Genomic DNA, 18,717 nt, shown 5'->3' with positions numbered 1-18,717 from the left:
TACGAACAGCGTGTCAATGTGCTTCATCGGGGTGCCAAAATTTTACTCATCAATTGGCTATCGATTTGAATGAAATAAGGCCCACTTTACATATCAAAGTGACCACTCCCCCTCCCCTAATAAAAATTACCAAAGTAACAATTATAAACCCTATACATGATGCGGTATTTGTCAAAATAGTAACACGAAATAATTCATCATTATATTGCTTGCGAATTTCAAAAGCAGCTATGTATATTTTAAACTTGCTTCAGAACTATACAGATACTAGTAATATCGGCGAATATGCGATAAAATGTTGGTGCAAGAAGTAAATCAAAAGGAATACATGTTTCTCTTTTTGAAAATAAACACGTGTACATGTTATTTTGATAATACCTTAAAATTACGGTAACATAGGCATCGATTTTGACCATCTTTGTCCCTGCATTTTTAAACATATTTGCCAATTAGCTCCTCGGCAGCTTAAATTACTTTTATTTATTTAAGGGTTGTGGAGAAATTTAATATTTGTTTGCTTTAAATATCATTTATTTATCTATTATATCATATTTTATGGGGTTTTCATTTATCGAATGTGAAAATGTATCTGGATTAAATGCAGAACTGTACATGCTGTAGCTATATCTGGATTTCAAAAATGTGTTGTTCTTTGTTATTCATATTGTAAGACATTAACAATTGTAGATAATTATTAATTAAGTTTTCTCCAAACAATTAAAGACGGTTAAAGGAGGCAATGAAGAAAAAAAAGTAATGCAAAACAAAAGACGTTCGTGACGTCGCGACGTTTTCGACGAGCTACGTCGAAAAAACTGCAATTTACGGCGCACAAAAAAATGCGTTAGTTTAGGACTAAATAACTTTATTTATACACAAATTCTGCGGGAAAAATTAGTACCAATAAACTCTTCAGTCAATTTACTACTGATATCGGTACTTTACTTCCCTAAAACTTTCTCTTAAACCATGCTAACCGACCTCGGAAATTGATGTTAAATTCACGTCGAGATCGAGAGTCGCCATTTTTACATGTAAACAAACTGCATATATATAGTAAAATGTCCGAGAATTTTTTTGGAATCAAATATTTGTATAAAATTTGTTCGAAAATAAAGTTAATCAGTTCAAAACTAGCGCAGTTTTCTGTGCGCCGTAAATTGCAGATTTTTACAATGGGAGGCACTGTAGCTCCCAGGTCTCCATCCGAATTTTTTTCAGACCGGGAGCTAAAAACACACAAGATCTTGGAAATCTTTGTATAATTGTATTGAAAAGGAGTTGACTTATCGGAATTGACAAAAAAGTGAGTTTGTGAAATTTTGACCTTAACGGCCCTTTTCTCGTGACGGCAGTCTCTCTCTCTCTCTCTCTCTCTCTCTCTCTCTCTCTCTCTCTCTCTCTCTCTCTCTCTCTTATATATGCAGAAGTCTATTCTTAAGGAGATTTGTTTAGTCTAAAAATGTCCACGATCAACCACCCATCCTAAGAAGTCAATCGAATGAAATAGTAGAGATCGATTGCTTTAGTTTGATTACTAATTTGTCGGACAATTTCCAAGTTGTAACACATTCAGTCTTTTAAGAGGCGTTATCCTTTGAAAATACTACAGACCAAATGAGAAGTTGAATCCGCTTGTGGCCTTTTGACTTGGTCCAAATCCTCTTGAACCTGAAACAAAATAGAGCAGAACTCTTCGAAAGTTTATTTGTACTTTAAATAAAATTGATCTTGTACGTCACAGATGATCAGATTCACATATAACTATATCATTAAACTAGTTAATATATATATATATATATATATATATATATATATATATATATATATATATATATATATATATATATATATATATATATATATATATATATATATATATATATATATATACACACACACACACACACACACACACACGCAAGTTTTTTTATTGGGAGGGGGAGGGTGCGTCTAGGATACTGCCTCTTGTTAAATCCACAGAGAATATTACTATTTTAAAATAGCAAATAGCAAGAATAGGAGTTTAATAGCCTGTAGTCATCCGTACTTGATTTTTTTGAAGTAATTGTCAATTTAAAACATCATATGGAAAGATTGAATAGGGCAAATGGAACCAATCAAGCACAACCGGCAATTGAATGTGCGCTCCAACACAAAAACATTCAACTTCGCACGAAAACGTAATGTAATTATTCCGAGTATTCTCTCAGGGTAGGAATGGCCGGCGACTGTTGTGTGGTCTTTGGTAGCACGGGATTTTTACCAACAGTCCAAGACTCGTTTCCATTTAAATGGACGCACTTAATGTAATATCTACAATGTACGTGTTCTTGACAACATAAAAACTTGTCAAGTGTACAACTGCAGGTGGATCTATCAGCTGTTTAATTTGCTATTGGGGAATTACACATTTCGAAACCTCTAAGCCTGGTGACATTACACGCAAAGGTTTCCATAATTGTTTACTTTATTCCAATATTTTGCCTTGCGGATTGATCGTGGGCTGACTTGAGTGTGTAGTACACTGGCGAGGATTCCCTTGTTCTGACGGAATTTAAAAACCGGGTAGGTTCACGTTTCCATTATTAGATTCCTCAATCGATATTTATCATGTCTATATTATTTCTTATTTACCTGAGTTAACATCATGCCAAAAGCAAGCCAACTCTTCTTTCATGTTTTTAAGTGATACAGTTCAGCAGCATGACCTGTTTGACTTGTATGACTTGCCCAGCATGACTTATACGGACGAGAGGAGGCAGTATTAAGTCAACATGGGAAGTTCTGCGGGGAAATCATCGTCATCTGGAATCAGGTTCGTTTATGCAACTTTCATTTTTGCTCCTCATATGTTTTAGCATGAGTGAATATACATGTATGTACTAGTATGTACTTTTTGCTTTCCATTGCCAGTGATTCCAAGAAGAGTATCGCCCAAGACAAAAAGGATACTCAACATCCAGCATCTCACCCTATATCGAACGGAAACACTGAGAGAAAATCGCCGTCGGAGGATGTTGCGATGTCCAAGAAAACAGAGAATGGGGGTAGTGTTACGAACACAAGACATGATCGACCAAAGACAAGCAGGGAGAGGGTTAACATGGGGAGGGAGAAAACGATAGTGCCGAAAGAGAAGCCTCCTAAACTTCGCCACGAGAAGACCGGGATGATGAAGAGAGAGAAGACAATGGGGCTGACGAGACAGAAGACGATGATAAATGACAAAGTGTTCAAGGGCAAGAAAAAGCTGGCCAAAACTGTCTCCAACGCTGATCTGGCATCTGGGTCGCAGACATCTAGCGTGAATGCGATTCTGATGGGCAGTCTGACGGGTGATCTGCCGTCAACGTCTAAAATCGTTCGGATATTTACCAGTAGTACATTTAAAGGCAAGAACAGTAGAACAGGAGAGAGAGAGAGAGAGAGAGAGAGAGAGAGAGAGAGAGAGAGAGAGAGAGAGAGAGAGAGAGAGAGAGAGAGAGAGAGAATTTCAAAAAACTGAAAAGGTACACTGACCAGGTAGATTTGATGCCGGTGCTTATTTTCTCGGTCTTTAAAATAGTTACTCAAACATGCATCTTGTATCCAAGTGCGACACAAACTCAACACCATATTATATTTAGTTATTTGAATGGTTATTCAATTTTTGAGAAATGAACGGCTTCATATAACACAAATTTAAATTTAATTGGTTTGACTGTTTATAAATTACCCTCCAGAGAGGTATATCGATGCCTAGGGCTATTCTTATATGTGAATTTAATATGAAATAAATCTGTGTCGTCTTTTAAATATACTGGAAAGGAAATATTAAGTAAATCACGTGGTAAGTTTCAGTCGATTTTCTAATTAAATATAGATCAGATTGGAATTATAGATGAACGGCAAGAATTTAAGCTATTCCTAAAGTGAGAAAGCCGAAAGAAAGAATCTGTGACTTACTCTTGTTTGTAAATCTTAGAGAACACACCATCCGCAAATAGAAAAAACCCAGCAAACGACGCAGGAATATCTTATTCATAACTTTAACAAACAAATATTTCGAAAAGTACTCATGCGATCGCAGTAAAGTCTTTAGAATGTTATCCATTAAGATAGATCTCCAAAATATCAATTTCTGCATGACATTGCAGGTACCCTTTCATAAATTTCATTATGATCTACATGTAATTATAACCCGAATTTATAGTGAAGCTAGGATATAATATTGATATCAAATATTTTTATATAGACACAGAGAAGGAGAGAAACATGTGGATGACGGACGCCTACCCTAAAATCAAACTGTTCTGTCAGGAGCTGGGGTACGAGTTCCAGGTGGTGGACATGCGCTGGGGGGTGAGGAACGAGAGCGTGGACGAGCACAACGGCACGGAGATGTGTTTGCGGGAGGTGCAGCAGTGTCAGAGGCTCTCCACCGGGCCTAACTTCATAGTCAGTACCTATACATAGTCCATAACTTGAACACTTTTACATAACTCATCACAGGGCCAAGCCCGTTTTGACATTAATTTCAATGTAACTATAAATCTTTATGTACGGTTAATTGAAATTAATGTCAAAACGGGCTTGGACCCTGTGGAACCAGGGACGTATATACGTCCCTGGTGGAACCCATTGGAAAAAAACCTGATAGTTTTTGATACGATTGAAGCCCTTGTGTACACCTTAAGGGCTTTAAAATGTACCGGTAGGTAAGGTGCTAAATTACGGAGATATTACAAAAGGAGTATCCCTACCACGAATAAACCGAGTAGTATAAAACTTCTTTGTAATTGATGTTTTTTTTTTAAAAACTGTTAAAGGTACGGATTTTCAATGAGGGTAGTAGGGTGCATATATCAAAGATTAAGTACATACTAAATAAAAAAAAGAGAAATTACGACTTTTTTTTGCCAACTTAATATTGGGGCTGTATTTCATATCGCCCTTTTAATGAGCGTAAACTAAAAAATAATTTATTGCCTTGTTTTCAAGTGATAGTTCATTGGTAAAATTGACATTCCCCCATTTTCTTTCAGTCAATGCTGTCACACAGATATGGGTACCGAAATTTGCCGAGGGTTGTAGAAGCCTCAGAGTTTGAGAAACTAGTTGAAGTTGTTGATTCGGACTCTAAAAAGGTCTTGCTCAAGTAAGAACAATCAGTTTTAAAATATATGAACGTGCCTCTGCATTGTTTTGGGAAAACTAGCAGTTTTTAATACTGAAAAAAAGGAAGTCCAAATGATTTTTTTTAAAAATAATGCAATATGCTAATTCCCTTCCAATTGGCTATGGAATTTTTTCTTCTGAAATGCACTAATCCTGTACATGTATGTCTAATCAATAATTCAATTTAAAGGTGGTACAAACGCGACGAGAATGCAGTACCCCCGGTTTATGCTCTTACACAAATAAGCAAGTTCCTACCAGATTTCCTTTCAACGGATGCCAAAAAGATGCGAGCAGCCAGCAATCAGTTTTGGGAGGAGAATGACATCATGCAGAATGCTTTAGAGACGGCAGCTAGTCAGGTTTTGGGGCCTGAGCAAGCCAGAAAATACGTCATATCAGGTACACCCCATAACCATCTGTAGTTAATTGTGTGACCATCAATAACAAATTATAAAGATGATATTAGATTAAAATTTAAAAAAAAATATTTATGAAATACATGTACTTTACTCAAGCTAACAAGGGGCCACAAGAGCCGATATGACATGTCTTATAATATACAGCAGATTTAAGTTAATGATAAACTTTACATTCAAGAACCATCAGCATTCCACTCATCACACAAAGACTTGAAATCAGATTATTAGAAATTATTGTATTGAATTTAAAACACCAGGTTTTGATTTGAGTTTTAATATGCATTATTAAAGTAGTACACGAGGGACTAATTTCATTCTCATTTTCCTTAAGTCACTGAAAAGGAGACAGAGATGGGCATATTGGAAGCCGCCGATCCAGAGGCTCACTGTCTGTGGTTTAGAAGAAGAATTAAAGGCATTGAAGATTTGGAGCCAGCGCCTATTGTATCCCACTTTATAGGTACATGAACATACAATAGATGTTAGGAAATGATTTACTGTATCGTTATGTGTGTATTATAAATTGGGCAACATACAGTGTGTGCTCACTGCTGGACATTATGTACAAAAAACTTGGTACAAAATTAAATGCCTCTGTTTTAACTGTTCGTGACAACTATTTTGCCCACTCATTCCAGCATAAAGCAGAAAACATTCTTTCTTGTTGCAAAAGCAACATTTACAAAAGAGTATTAGTACAATATCTATCACCAATCATTTCCTTTTTTTGAAAATTTTAGACAGTAATGGCCCTGAAGAAAAATGGAGGAAAAATAGAAGTTTGTTGAAGGAGTTGTGTGACGAAAAGATTCCCAAGGTTCTTCCTGCCAAAAATATTTGTCAGTATGATGTTGAATGGAAACAAGGTAATTCTATTTACTTATAAATGTCTATCTCCATATAATCTTTCTCTTCTTTAAAAAAATTAAATACTTTCAAATCAAAACGCAAGATAAGAAGAATTTTACAAATAAGAATAAGGTTTATTAAGTTCAATATTAAACATTTTCAGACAATACTGGTTGATTACTTTAACATAATTCATTTCATTATGGGGTTCATCCGCACAATATTTTCTGGGAAATTGTCACTCAAAATGATTCCCTTTTCTCTGTCTGTGTCCAGCTCTTCAATAAATCCAAACCAGTAAATGACCATACCAGGACCAAACCTATTCCAGTAACTCCAGAACTGATCCTTCAAATAACCCCTGTGACTATACTCATCCCCAAACGAGGCTTTGCTTTCTATCCAATTAATTACATGACCATCAACACTAAATGGAACTTCTAATTTAACATCAGGAGTTTTATCAAAACCTCTAGTTCTCATCTGATCTTCTCCGATGTACGCCAAATTGAGTGAATCCAATATTCTGTTTAGTTTACATTCATGCTCATGTCCAATGGATTGTTTTATGTTGTCCACGTGTGGGCCATAATGATCATCACTAACTAAACACTCATGAATTTCTGAAGCCAGCATTGGGTCATTAATAAGCGTATTGTCTTTCATTAACTTTGTAACATAGCTCCTGGGTGGATTTTCTCCGCCATATTTGGTTGATGACAAATATCTTTCAAGAATCATTCTTGCTAACAACGCCGGAGACAGTTCTATCCCATTAGCTATTTTTAATAATATATGTCTCTCTTTATTTTGAACTCCTTCTAAGTATTGTTCATAGTACATCTCCATTTTCATAGGATTGTAATGGATATGATGTGTTTTCCTCATTTTCTTTTGATAATCTTGAGCGTATATACTTCCAATCGTAGATATAGAAAAGTCGGGAAATTCCTTCACAATGAGCGGTAAGCAATCCCGAGAATTGTGCTTGTGCATAATTTCAATAATCGTGTTGTACACGGAGAGTTTCATCCTCACTAATTTTACACGCTAAAACACTCGTTTGATTACCCGCCACTGTGTACTTTCGTTTTCAAACTGATCTTTGTCACAGGAGTGCTTGATTTGAAAAAATTTAGTAATTTGTACATAATGTTATTCGAAAAAAGGCATAACATTCCGAGTCTCATTCTTAAAAAGGATTGTCTTTCTTCAAACTTTTTAGCGTGTTATAAATAGAAATAACAATTAAATTAGCTCTCTCTTAATCTTTATCTGTAACTTATTGGAGAGAGAAATTTATTAGAATTTATAGTGTTTCTTCATTATGACTTTTGAAGGAATCGACGCAAACGACCCAGGACATAAGAACTATTTATCAAAGATGACCTCAGATTTCACGAACAGAATGATCACAATGATCCATGATGCGGTAGAGGAGAGAAGGAGGTCAGAGACCGGGGATAATTTAACCCACGAAGTCGTAAATCACACCATTTTCTGCAAAAACAAGCTTGAAAATTTTTACGGAAGGGAAAAAGCACAAGAGGTTCAATATCATTATGAACTTTTTACACCATTTAAGTTTTACTTTTAGTGAATCATATCACGATTCAAACATGAAAACAGAAAAATACTAGAAAAAAATCAAAATGCTTCTGTTACCTGTGTGTCACATGCAGAAGTACATGTATAATCTGCCCCCCCCCCCCCCCCCCCAGGAAAATTCAGATTTCATAAATTTAGCCTACATAGAAGAATTGCCGAATATAGACCTCGGACCCCCCCCCCCCCCCACCACACCACCCCCCCACCCCCCGGGGAAAATTTTCTGGATCCGGGCAAGTATAGCCGAAGAACGCGAGCACTCCATGGTTCTTTAGATACTGGAGTGGAGGGGTTATTTTCTTTTAATTTTATTACCAAAAAACCGCATGTGCATAGTTTCAAGTAGACCTTTTTATAATAGCTCTGTCTGCTACAACTGTAACATACTGTTTGAAAGGTATATTTTTCAAAATGAAATGTTAGAAAAAATCACATTTGACAAATAACATTGTTACTTTTAATCGTCGTTGCATAAGTGCTCACTTTTAAATTGATGATAATTTCAAACCACAGAGAATCCGTGAGTACCTCAATAACGACAGCTCCGATATTCTAGCGATTCACGGGCCTTCTGGAAGTGGGAAGACAACTCTAATGGCGAAGGCAGTGGAAATCGCCACAACAATGAAATCCACGGCCTCTGTCTTCAGGTACAGACTTTTCAGAGAAACGTTGAATAAAGGATTGAATAAAAGGGAGTTTTATTTCTTTTTTTTTCTTTTTCAAAGATTTGTTGGAACAACTCCCGGAAGTTCGAACATAACCGCGCTTTTAGAGAGTCTCACAAGGCAGATAACTCTTATTTACCAAGAGGACCTTAAAGTATCCGAAGTGAGATATTTTCATCAACTACTTAGAAACACCTTAAATGCAAATTGATAACGTATTTTTTAATTCATTTTATATGATTTTTTTTTTTTTGGATTAAATTTTAATTTTGTTGCTGTATTATTAAACTTTTTATTCCTATACAGCAGTAGTGTAGCTTGTATTATAACAGATTCACTGACCGCGTTCTGTTAAAATTAAATTTACAATAAGCAGAATAGTAAAGCATAACCGAATGTAATTCTGATTTCAGGAATTACGGGAACTTGTTGAGCAGTTCGAACACGTCCTTGACTACGCGCGCGCTGAGCGCCCTCTGGTGGTGTTGATAGATTCGCTTGACCAGCTGGATCCAGCTAACAATGCGCGGAATCTCTTCTGGCTGCCTACACATCTTCCATCTTACGTAAAAATTATTGTGTCTACATTAGAAGAAGATATGTACGAGTGCTTCCCTATGCTTAAGGTAAGTTTTGACATATACTTAGTCTAATGATTTTGAATAATTATTCACCCAATAACGTATTTACATGTATACGGATATATAAACACAGAACCAATAACAAATTTACTTTAGACGATGTTAAAACAAGCAAAATGTCAACTTGAAACTAGTAAGAAAATCTGAAAAAAAGTCAAAAGGGGAAAACATAAAATGTTGATTGATATGCTAATAATTGCAATTAGTAAGTAAAATGATATAACTTAAGGCTTTTTAAGTAGTTATACGCAAGATACAAAACGTTGCAAACACAGTTGTGCAATGTTAATTTTAAAATCTGCATTTAAACCTTAAATAAATAACTTTATCAGGGCTTCCTACCTCCAGAGAGTCTTTTCTCCATACCAAAGTTACCAAAAAGCGATGCTAGAGGCATTGTGGATCACTGGCTGAAAAGGAAAGAGCGGTGTCTGACACAAAAGCAGATGGACATAGTACTGAAGGCGTTTGAGAAATGCCCACTGCCACTCTATCTGAAAATGTCTCTAGATGAAGCTTGTCGCTGGAATTCATTTTCTCCGGAATCAGAAACGGTTCTGGAAACTACAATTCGCAAGAGCATCGACGCCCTTTTCCAACGTCTCGAAAAGTCTCACGGATATTTAATGATGTCTCGATCTATGGGATATCTTACGACTGGTCAGTAGATCGCTTTATTTCAGTTGGTCTTGCTGACTTGTTGGTTTGACATGTTCAATAAAAGTATTGTTTTTAAATGTACAGCAAGAAATGGGCTATCTGAGTCAGAGTTAGAAGACATCTTGTCATGTGATGATGACGTACTAAATGACGTGTACCAATTTTGGAAACCACCGCTTCGTCGTCTACCGCCTCTATTGATGGCGAGACTTAGAACTGATCTTCAACAATATCTTGGTATATTTTTGTACTCTTTATTTTTTTTTTATTTCAATCACGTTGTGCCATAAAGTGAACTGAACTGAAATATCAGGCATCCAAAGTTAAAAAGGCAGTAAACTTACCCCAAAATCCACAAAAGAATTCCTTAATAATTTGCTGCTTCACCAGAGGAAGAAGGGTTAGGCAGATCAGGTGTAAAAATTATTGAAGGAACATATTAACTTAAAACTATTGTGATAGATATAAAAAAATATATATATCAAAACAAATTTATACTACAGATATTAACAATTAACTATGAAAATATAGTATTACATTGAACAAAAAAGTATTGGCTATTTGAGTATGTTGTTTACTATGGTATCTGATGGTCTGTGCAGTGGAGAGAGGTGCAGACAATGTGACAGTTACAAGCTGGTACCACAGACAGTTTGTAGAGGCTGCCGAATCCAGATATTGTACCAAAGACACAGTCAAATTCCTACACAGTCAGCTGGCGGATTTCTTTGACGGAAAATGGGCCAATGGTATGAACAGCCTACACGTTAATTAATATCATTTAATGCCACTGCATTAATTCAGCGGCTCATATGATATCTCTAATATTTTAGGAAAGAAAAAACCGTATAAAGACAAAGATGGGAATGTCAATGAGGAGGAGCGCTGCGTAATGTCGCAGCCATTAATGTACGGAGATGCATACAATCTGCGCAAATTGAACAATCTTCCTTATCATCTGATTCATGCGGGTGACGTTGAAGCACTTAAAGAAAAATGTTTAAGCAATTACGAATTTCTGCAGCACAAACTGTTGGCAACCTCATGCAGGTACTGATTATCTTTATCTCCGATCACCAATTGTTCTAATGAGATTTTTTCCTGTAATATGTCCTTATACAAGTTTTTGGGATAACACTTTTATTGCTAATTTTCTTCCGCCATTTGTAGAGAAGTTATTGACGATTTTGACCTGGCAAGACGTAAGTTTCCAAAAGAAAAGGTCCTGGACCTGATTGGAGGAGCCTGTCAGTTGTCAGAAGATGACGTCATATATGACCCGCTTATGTTCCCTTCTCAAATGATAGACCGTCTTACAAATGAACAGGTACGTAATGGACTTTATTGAATTCATTTTTAAACTTTTATAAGAACAATTCAAATTAAATTTTCTCTCTGCTTGCATAACAGATTGAAAAAAAATTATTTTCATTTTAAAAACTGAAATAAATATTTCAATAAAATTAAAAAAAAAAAAACTTAATTATAATAATAGATTGTTGAGGACTTCGTAAAGCAATGTATGGCCTGCAATCATCCACATATCCGCCCCAATCAAGAAGTTTTAATCAAGCCAGGAGGGCAGATGCGACACGCTATGGCTGGGCATAGAGGGGCGCTAAAGTCTCTGGACCTGAAAAAGGATGGGAAAGTCGCAGTCACTTGTAAGTTTACTTGAATAGTATCTTCACGGATAATCGAACGAATTAAGAATTTTCAAAACCACATGATGTATAATGTAGAGGTTTTAATCATATTTTTATCGTTTTAGGTTGTCAGTTTGGAGATGAAATTCGAACTTGGGATGTCGCGCGTGGAAAACTAATACGCACATATGATGGACCGGACCATAATCCGTTCTCTGTTCATTATGTAAACAATGATACAATGATCCTCATTAATTACATATCAAGCATTAAAGCTATAAAAGAATCGGGAGATGTAATATACACCATTCAACCCAAATCTGATAAATCTATAATGGTTGTGGGAGGAGCCGGAAACACGTGGTTAGGGGTTTTTCATGACCAATCGGTGGACTTGTATGATGCAAAAACTGGTGAATTAAAGCACGAAATCGTCAACAAAAGCATGGGGGATCTAAATTTTGGAACAGATGGACTTGTGAAAGGTATTGTATAGTTAAGGGTTATTTGTATACAATTTATAGTACCGGTATCTTACTAGGTTTATGCCTTCGTAAACAACATTAAATATGAAGTTATTATATTTCATGATATCTTTACCGAGTACTGTGGTTTCATTAATATTCAAGGGTATCGATTTTCGTTGTTAAAGTGAAAAACACAGTTTCAAGGAAACGTAAATTGGTGCCCCATGATCCTATCAATACAAAATGTTAGTAGAAATTGCACATCAATAAACATTTATTTTCACTGATAAACTTAACAGCGATATCCACGAAAATTAGTATTCAACAAATATTGACGAAACTACGGTATTGAATCAATCAGTAATTAAAATTAAATTGCAATTCTAACATAGTTCATTTTCTTGCCACTTGTCTTTGACGCAGCCACAAAATGCTGCATTTGAATTGTTGCCTGAAGCAAACAGTCAATGAAACATTAGCTTTGGGACAATTCCATATCACTTGCAATCTGCATGTATAATTATTTTTTCTGATATTATCAGTATTTACTGTTCTGATTTGGTATTTTACAGTCACTGTAAGACCTAGTTACTACTATAATGGTAAGAGGTATAAGTTGTACTTCAACAGCTTTTTGATATTGCTTTGATGTTGTTAATTTTTGTAAAAGTTAAATCACTTATAATTTTGCTACACTTTAAACAATTTTCGATGGTTAGCTTGAGCGTCCACATTTATAATGATTTTATGATAAACGTATGGATAACCAACAAAGACTGCAAAGCAACACACTGATTCTTGAACTAATTTGGTCAGGTGAAATGTGAATTCATCAATTATCACGAAATAAATTTCAACTGCATCGCCCCTGAATTAATTTTTTCGATGTAACACTAAATAAGCAGCAACTGCTTGATAAATATTCAATCAAATATTTGAATGCTATCGTTGATAACCCTTGCCAAGAGCTCTCCTTAAAGAGTTTAATTATTTAATATTTTGTATCATACCAGTTTAGATTCTGACAAGATTTTTGTAGCTTAATTAGCGAAGAATAATGCTTTTTAAAACGTAAAATGTGATTTTTGCTATATTGCTTAAAATAATTTATAATTTTTTTTTTCTCTCTTACATACACATAAGTAATAAGTACTGATTTATTTATGAATGAGTTTCAAATATACTACTATAATTTACAGAAGCATAAAGAAAGGCTTTTAAAATACTATATTTTTAGGTGCTGTTTGACGATTTCTCTTTTAAAATTAATGAGATATATTTATGTATAGCATTGTATTTTTGGTACAAACCAAGTTTAGGATTAGTAAGTATTGTCTCGTTTTACTGGATTATCTAGTATATATATGTTTAGCTGATAGAATCGGTTTTGTGTAATTATTACCTTAATAATTGGAATTAATGTACCTTTTGTATTGGAAAGATACAACTAACATACGACTCTTTTTACTTTATTTTTGTATTTAACAGGATCTGATAATTACATGGTAGTAACCGATTCCACGCAACAACACATATCGGTGTTTAGCCTGAAACAGAAAACGTTCGTCTGCACCCGCCAAGTGTTCACTGATGACGCCAAAGGTGACCCCCTAACGGTGGACGCCATGGCGATTTCTGCTGACGAGCGTCAAGTGTTTTACTGCGATTGCTACACGAACGACCTTCACATTGCTGACATCAATACTCTGAAGGATGTGAAAGTGCATAAAGGTCGGCGGAGTTCATACTAAAAGAACATGCTGTAGTAAACATGTATCTGAACTTTGATAATTCTTCGAGAATCGCTTGATAATTCGATTATTTTGATTTATCCATGGATAAAATGTATTGTCCTTTCTGACATATATTATTTTTCAAATAATATCTGCAATATAACTAAGTCATATTGCAGATATTATTTGAAAAATAATATATGTCAGAAAGGACAGTATTCAGAAATTGGCAAACATTTTAACAAAACAATATCTAAATTTTCACGTATTTTGAATGTGACTGTTTTATTCATACTAAAATAACATACCAAAGTATGCATACATGTATATCTGAAACTTGGTAATTTTTCGATAACCGCTTGCAATTGATAATTAGATTGTTCTAATTCACCCATTGATAAAATGTCCGTATCTAGAAATTGGCAACCATTTTAACTATAATAGAACTAATTAAGGTTCAACGTATTTGAAAGTGATTCTTTTAAGGTATAATAGCCCTAGAGCGACACACTTCTATTTGTCTGGATTTAATTTTCTTTTACAAACGATTTACCATGTTTTGGAATAGAATTTAGTTTTATAACCAAAAATGAAATTGTATGTGAACTTCAAAATGATTTTTTTATAGGTAAAAACGATGATTACACCCTTAACTACCATGCTTTCAAAGACGGAAAGTCATTGTACTGTATGTCCAATAGAGATATCCTAATATGGGACCTAAAAACGGGAGCACGGAAGTATATATTGGAGCATTCTTGTAATATTACGGACGCTAAGACTGTTGATTTTAAGACAATGGTTACCATCACTGAAGACAAAGTTGTTTATTTATGGGACATGACTCGTCCAGAGAAGAGGGGACACAAGGAAAAATTCAACATAGGGAACAATGTTTGGTATATTTTCTTGCTATACAGAACATTGCGTTGCTATAAGAATCGATAATCCATATGTATTAACACCTCTGTCCTTTATCGTAAGAAAAAGGAAAATTTATTTTAGATCTACTTATATTATCAGGCCGCATTTTAAAGTATCCAAGTTTTGTTTTCGTTGTAATATAGAACATTAATGTTTTCTGAATTTGGCACATGTCCGAAAAATTATTTTTTAGAAAGATCGTTACAAAAAATCATTTAATTCTAATTCCAAATTAACTTTATTTATTCTCAGGAACATCATTACGCTGCCGAATAGTAGATATGTGGCGGCATTGTTCAAACAAACGAGTAATCACACAAACGACTTTGGTTTGATAGTCTATGACCTTGTGGACATGAAAATCGTGCGGCAAGCAAACCTCGTAAGTAACCATAAAACCTTTCAGACTCATACGTATTCCTACAGTTTAACATTCACCATTACCAAACTTAACAAATTTACAAAGTTCAAAGGTTAGAAACAGATTCGTTACTATTTTTAGATGGAGACACCGGGGGTGTTCGAATTGATTGATGATGAACACGTGCTTCTGAATATGGGGAGCAACAAGATTAAAATAGTCAATTTGAACACAATGACCGTGGTGCACACATTCCAAGGAAAGATCCCAAGATCCAGCGACCCCCAGGTTCACGTCATCACAGATCACAACAGTAAGTAAAGCAAATTCTTTCATAGGTCAATTGTTTTGTATCCTAATTGCATATAGTGCAATTTCTGATTTTTGTGACGTTTGTTAACTCGTTAATTCAAAGGTCTTGCAACATGAATTATCACTTATTTTGAAACGAATTTGATTTCTCTGATGATTTGAACGATTTCAAATTGTGCAATTTCATTCTTATTAAATCATCTTAGATTTGCTCAAATTCTATAGAATATCTTTTCATAATGAATATGAATAACATCTGAACATTTAAGTTAGTTGAATCTTTGTAACTCAAAGACCAGCTTTCAAGTTATGAATAAAATCAACAGAAAGGCTTGCATGTTTTTCCCAAAAAAGTTATATCATAATTCGCGGAAAGATTACTGATATTCATGCCTGTAAAATATATATATCAATCATGGAATAATGGAGTAAACGTGAACAATTCGCAGTGACACATGTAATGTTAGCATAACGTTACCTATCGCTAAATACAAAAATTCAATGCCGAAAACATACCTCCAAAAACTTGCAGTCTTTACTATATGATCTGCAATTACACATCGTTCTTATTTATCAGAATGACGTTGAGTGAAACTTGAAAATGTCAGCAGAGTAATTGCAGTTTTTAATGCCATGCTGATTTTACTTATATATTTGAATTTAATATTATGACTGTTCTGGATAGAAATTGTTACGACAACGAAAGGATCGAGTCATTTGAAAGTTTATGACGTGAACCAAGAGGACACGGGGTGTATCATTCGGAACCCCTCATCCGACGAAAGCATACTCAAAATATTTGTAAGTCCGTCCAGGTTTATAGCTAGGTTGTTTTTCTTTTTTTTGGCAATGGCCAGATCTCAGGATATATATTGAAGACAAAATGTTTTTTTTTCTTCGTACAGACAAACAATAAAAGTTTGAAAGTTGCGGCAATGACAGACTTTAATAAAGTCATCGTTTTTGACATCAAAGATAAAACGACATCGGTTGTCATGGCATCTGATATCAAGGTCAGTGAACTAGGGGAAGTCGTTGCTGTAGCGCCCTCTGGTGACAATATTGTTGTAACAGGGACCAAATCTTTCAAAATTTATGACGAGATAACTGAAGAAACCCTGGCATATATATGGGACACAAAGAAAGGTTTGAAATCGGTTTTGTCATTCATATCAATGAAATTATTGATGTTGTAAAAATGTTTGAATAAATGTGAAATTAAAAGACTTCTATTTTTGGATTTTGTTGCATGTTTTCATAAATTTTTAGTACCACAAGCAGTAAAATAAACAGATATGAGTTTACAATTACGATATATCTGTTTTTATACCATGAAATACTGTAAATTCCAATAATTCCGCGAGAAACTATTTCCGCGATCCCGCTGATTTGCATCAAATCGCGAGAATGTAAAATCGCGAACGCGAAACTTTTCTCTTTTTTTCTTATAATTCTCAACTTTCAGAAAACAATGGGAGATTTTAAAATCAGCGAAGCGTGCTTCTTGCGATTTTACGCGGATATTAATTCCTCGCATTGAATTAGGAATCTACAGTAATGAAAGAAAATATCAAAATGAAAACTTTAATCACTTTACCCACTTCGAAATAAATCATTTTAAAAGATAACAGAAATCCCATACATGTAATCATGATAGTATACATGTATATATCTGTGTTTTCAGGAAAACTTGTTGCACAACTACATGATAGGGAATACCAAGAAAACTATGTGTTAAAGGATAACCAGAGAGGGTTGTCAATATCAGTTGATGACGTCATGTTCATAACCGACACGTGGTTTCTGACGTCTGATGATGATTACATTATGCGAGTGTGGGACATAAATACAGGTTCGGAAGAAAATATTTACGAAAGGAAAAATAAATCTTTGAATTTTTAAGTTGTTAGTTAAGACTTTAGAAAAGCGAGTATGAATGATGTTCATCAGTACATAAACTTCGAATTGCATTAAACAAGATTCTAAGTACTACAATTCATACAATAGGGTTTCCTTAATTCAATTCTTTCCAGGTGCTCTGGTCAAGCGATTGAAAGGCCACGAGTCCAACATTGAGATGTTTTCTACAACTGATGGACCTATATTTGTATCGTATGGTTGTTGGGAGGAAGAGAACGCAATCAAACTCTGGTCAACAGAGAGTTTGGAATGCATTGCTTCATTTAAACTAGACTGCACGGCAAGTATCATTTTCATGTTTTCGGGTTTAAATTTACCCATCAGAACTACAATACACCCTAAAATTTCGGAAATAATCTTTTCGCAAATGTAGTTGTTAAGTAAAGAAAAAAATCCATACATTTTAGCTTAATTTTTATTTTTTTTTCATGTAGATTAAATTTTTATATATATTTGTATGTTACATATTTATTTTATTTTCAAGAAGAATAATATAACCTAAAATGGCCACAAACATCCAGCCCTTTCAAACCACCAAAAAAAAACAAACTAAGAAGCAGCCTCAACATTTCTAAAATATTTCTTGTTGAGATACATACATGTACATAACGGAAATAAATATCTGCATACTCCCTTTATCAGTTTGGAAAACTGCGGCTGTGCAAGGATGGGTTAACCTTTGTGACAACAGAGGTCAATCCAGCGCGGATCATCCACTGGAAGTTGCATGGCGTAGAGGAAGTTGTGGACTTGTCTAAACAACCCGTCACATTTGGGGGAAAAGGTGAAATTAATTATTACAATTTGTCAAGTTTAATTCGTATTCATAAGTTTTCATTTTATCTTGGAAAAACAATTTAAATTAAAGTTTAATGGAATAAACATTATCAATTTTAGTTCTGGAGGTTAACCTTGACCTTCAAGCACTCGAAGATTATGAAGATGATCCCAATGACCCTGACTCTGATATAGACTTAAATGATGTTGAGGATGATGATGAAGAGGATGAAGATGAAGATTTATGAAACATGTTACGTTTCATTAATTCAATTTAGATGTAACTTGCGTTTATCATGCATGTATACATTTCTAACTAACAATTTTTTACAATAATTGAAAATGTGTTACTAAGCTGCAACTGTGATACTGTTTATTACGTAATCAGGGATATTATAGTCATTAGAAAATAAACTAGAAAAGTCTGATGGTGTAAATCATCAGGCCACAGTTGCTATCAGCTTAAAATACTCTTGATTGTCGGGACGTAGTGCATCAAGATTGATATGTCCTTTATACAATTGTGATACATTTCATATTCAACTCATCTTTGTATGCTTACATATACT

General features: G+C 34.6%; 2 protein-coding genes across 4 annotated transcripts; one reads left to right on the top strand and one right to left on the bottom strand.

The window, feature by feature from the left end:
• Nucleotides 1–1,422: 1,422 nt before the first annotated feature.
• On the bottom strand, nucleotides 1,423–8,699 carry LOC105329763 (CDAN1-interacting nuclease 1). Of its 2 annotated transcripts, none has more exons than XR_010712154.1 (2): nucleotides 8,568–8,699; nucleotides 1,423–1,671 (listed from the first exon to the last, which is right to left on the bottom strand). XR_010712154.1 is itself a non-coding variant. In XM_011431168.4 (2 exons), exon 2 carries the CDS (start codon nucleotides 7,461–7,463, stop codon nucleotides 6,624–6,626), a length of 840 nt encoding a protein of 279 aa, XP_011429470.3. In that variant the 5' UTR covers nucleotides 7,464–7,550; nucleotides 8,568–8,693; the 3' UTR covers nucleotides 6,554–6,623. The 2 variants fall into 2 exon arrangements, 1 of the variants encoding a protein (XP_011429470.3); XM_011431168.4 differs by lacking the exon at nucleotides 1,423–1,671 and adding an exon at nucleotides 6,554–7,550 and having other exon boundaries at nucleotides 8,568–8,693.
• On the top strand, nucleotides 2,129–18,603 carry LOC105329764 (NACHT domain- and WD repeat-containing protein 1). Of its 2 annotated transcripts, XM_011431169.4 has the most exons (30): nucleotides 2,129–2,568; nucleotides 2,690–2,818; nucleotides 2,917–3,395; nucleotides 4,238–4,440; nucleotides 5,028–5,140; nucleotides 5,351–5,562; nucleotides 5,914–6,042; nucleotides 6,323–6,448; nucleotides 7,772–7,980; nucleotides 8,553–8,689; nucleotides 8,768–8,870; nucleotides 9,121–9,333; nucleotides 9,681–10,008; nucleotides 10,093–10,245; nucleotides 10,611–10,757; nucleotides 10,842–11,058; nucleotides 11,179–11,335; nucleotides 11,504–11,672; nucleotides 11,780–12,139; nucleotides 12,694–12,723; nucleotides 13,610–13,852; nucleotides 14,483–14,753; nucleotides 15,031–15,160; nucleotides 15,281–15,452; nucleotides 16,137–16,252; nucleotides 16,357–16,597; nucleotides 17,136–17,303; nucleotides 17,485–17,651; nucleotides 18,014–18,155; nucleotides 18,269–18,603. In XM_011431169.4, the coding sequence occupies exons 2-30, from the start codon at nucleotides 2,778–2,780 to the stop codon at nucleotides 18,394–18,396; spliced, it is 5,304 nt and encodes a 1,767-aa protein (XP_011429471.3). In that variant the 5' UTR covers nucleotides 2,129–2,568; nucleotides 2,690–2,777; the 3' UTR covers nucleotides 18,397–18,603. The 2 variants fall into 2 exon arrangements, with proteins under 2 accessions (XP_011429471.3, XP_011429472.3); XM_011431170.4 differs by lacking the exon at nucleotides 12,694–12,723.
• The last annotated feature ends 114 nt before the right edge of the window (nucleotides 18,604–18,717 follow it).

The sequence above is a fragment of the Magallana gigas genome, chromosome 3, assembly GCF_963853765.1.
Source record: "Magallana gigas chromosome 3, xbMagGiga1.1, whole genome shotgun sequence".
Classification (NCBI taxonomy): Eukaryota; Metazoa; Mollusca; class Bivalvia; order Ostreida; family Ostreidae; genus Magallana; species Magallana gigas.
Note: the sequence above shows the minus strand (reverse complement) of the source record. Positions and strands in the feature narration are given on the sequence as shown.

Bases quoted from the DNA above. Each gene is read 5' to 3' on its own strand.
- LOC105329764 (XM_011431169.4), top strand. From the start codon at position 2,778: ATGGGAAGTTCTGCGGGGAAATCATCGTCATCTGGAATCAG. The intron at 10,009-10,092 runs GTCAGTAGATCG...TTAAATGTACAG, and splicing joins TATGGGATATCTTACGACTG to CAAGAAATGGGCTATCTGAG. The intron at 15,161-15,280 runs GTAAGTAACCAT...TACTATTTTTAG, and splicing joins TCGTGCGGCAAGCAAACCTC to ATGGAGACACCGGGGGTGTT.
- LOC105329763 (XM_011431168.4), bottom strand. From the start codon at position 7,463: ATGAAACTCTCCGTGTACAACACGATTATTGAAATTATGCACAAGCAC.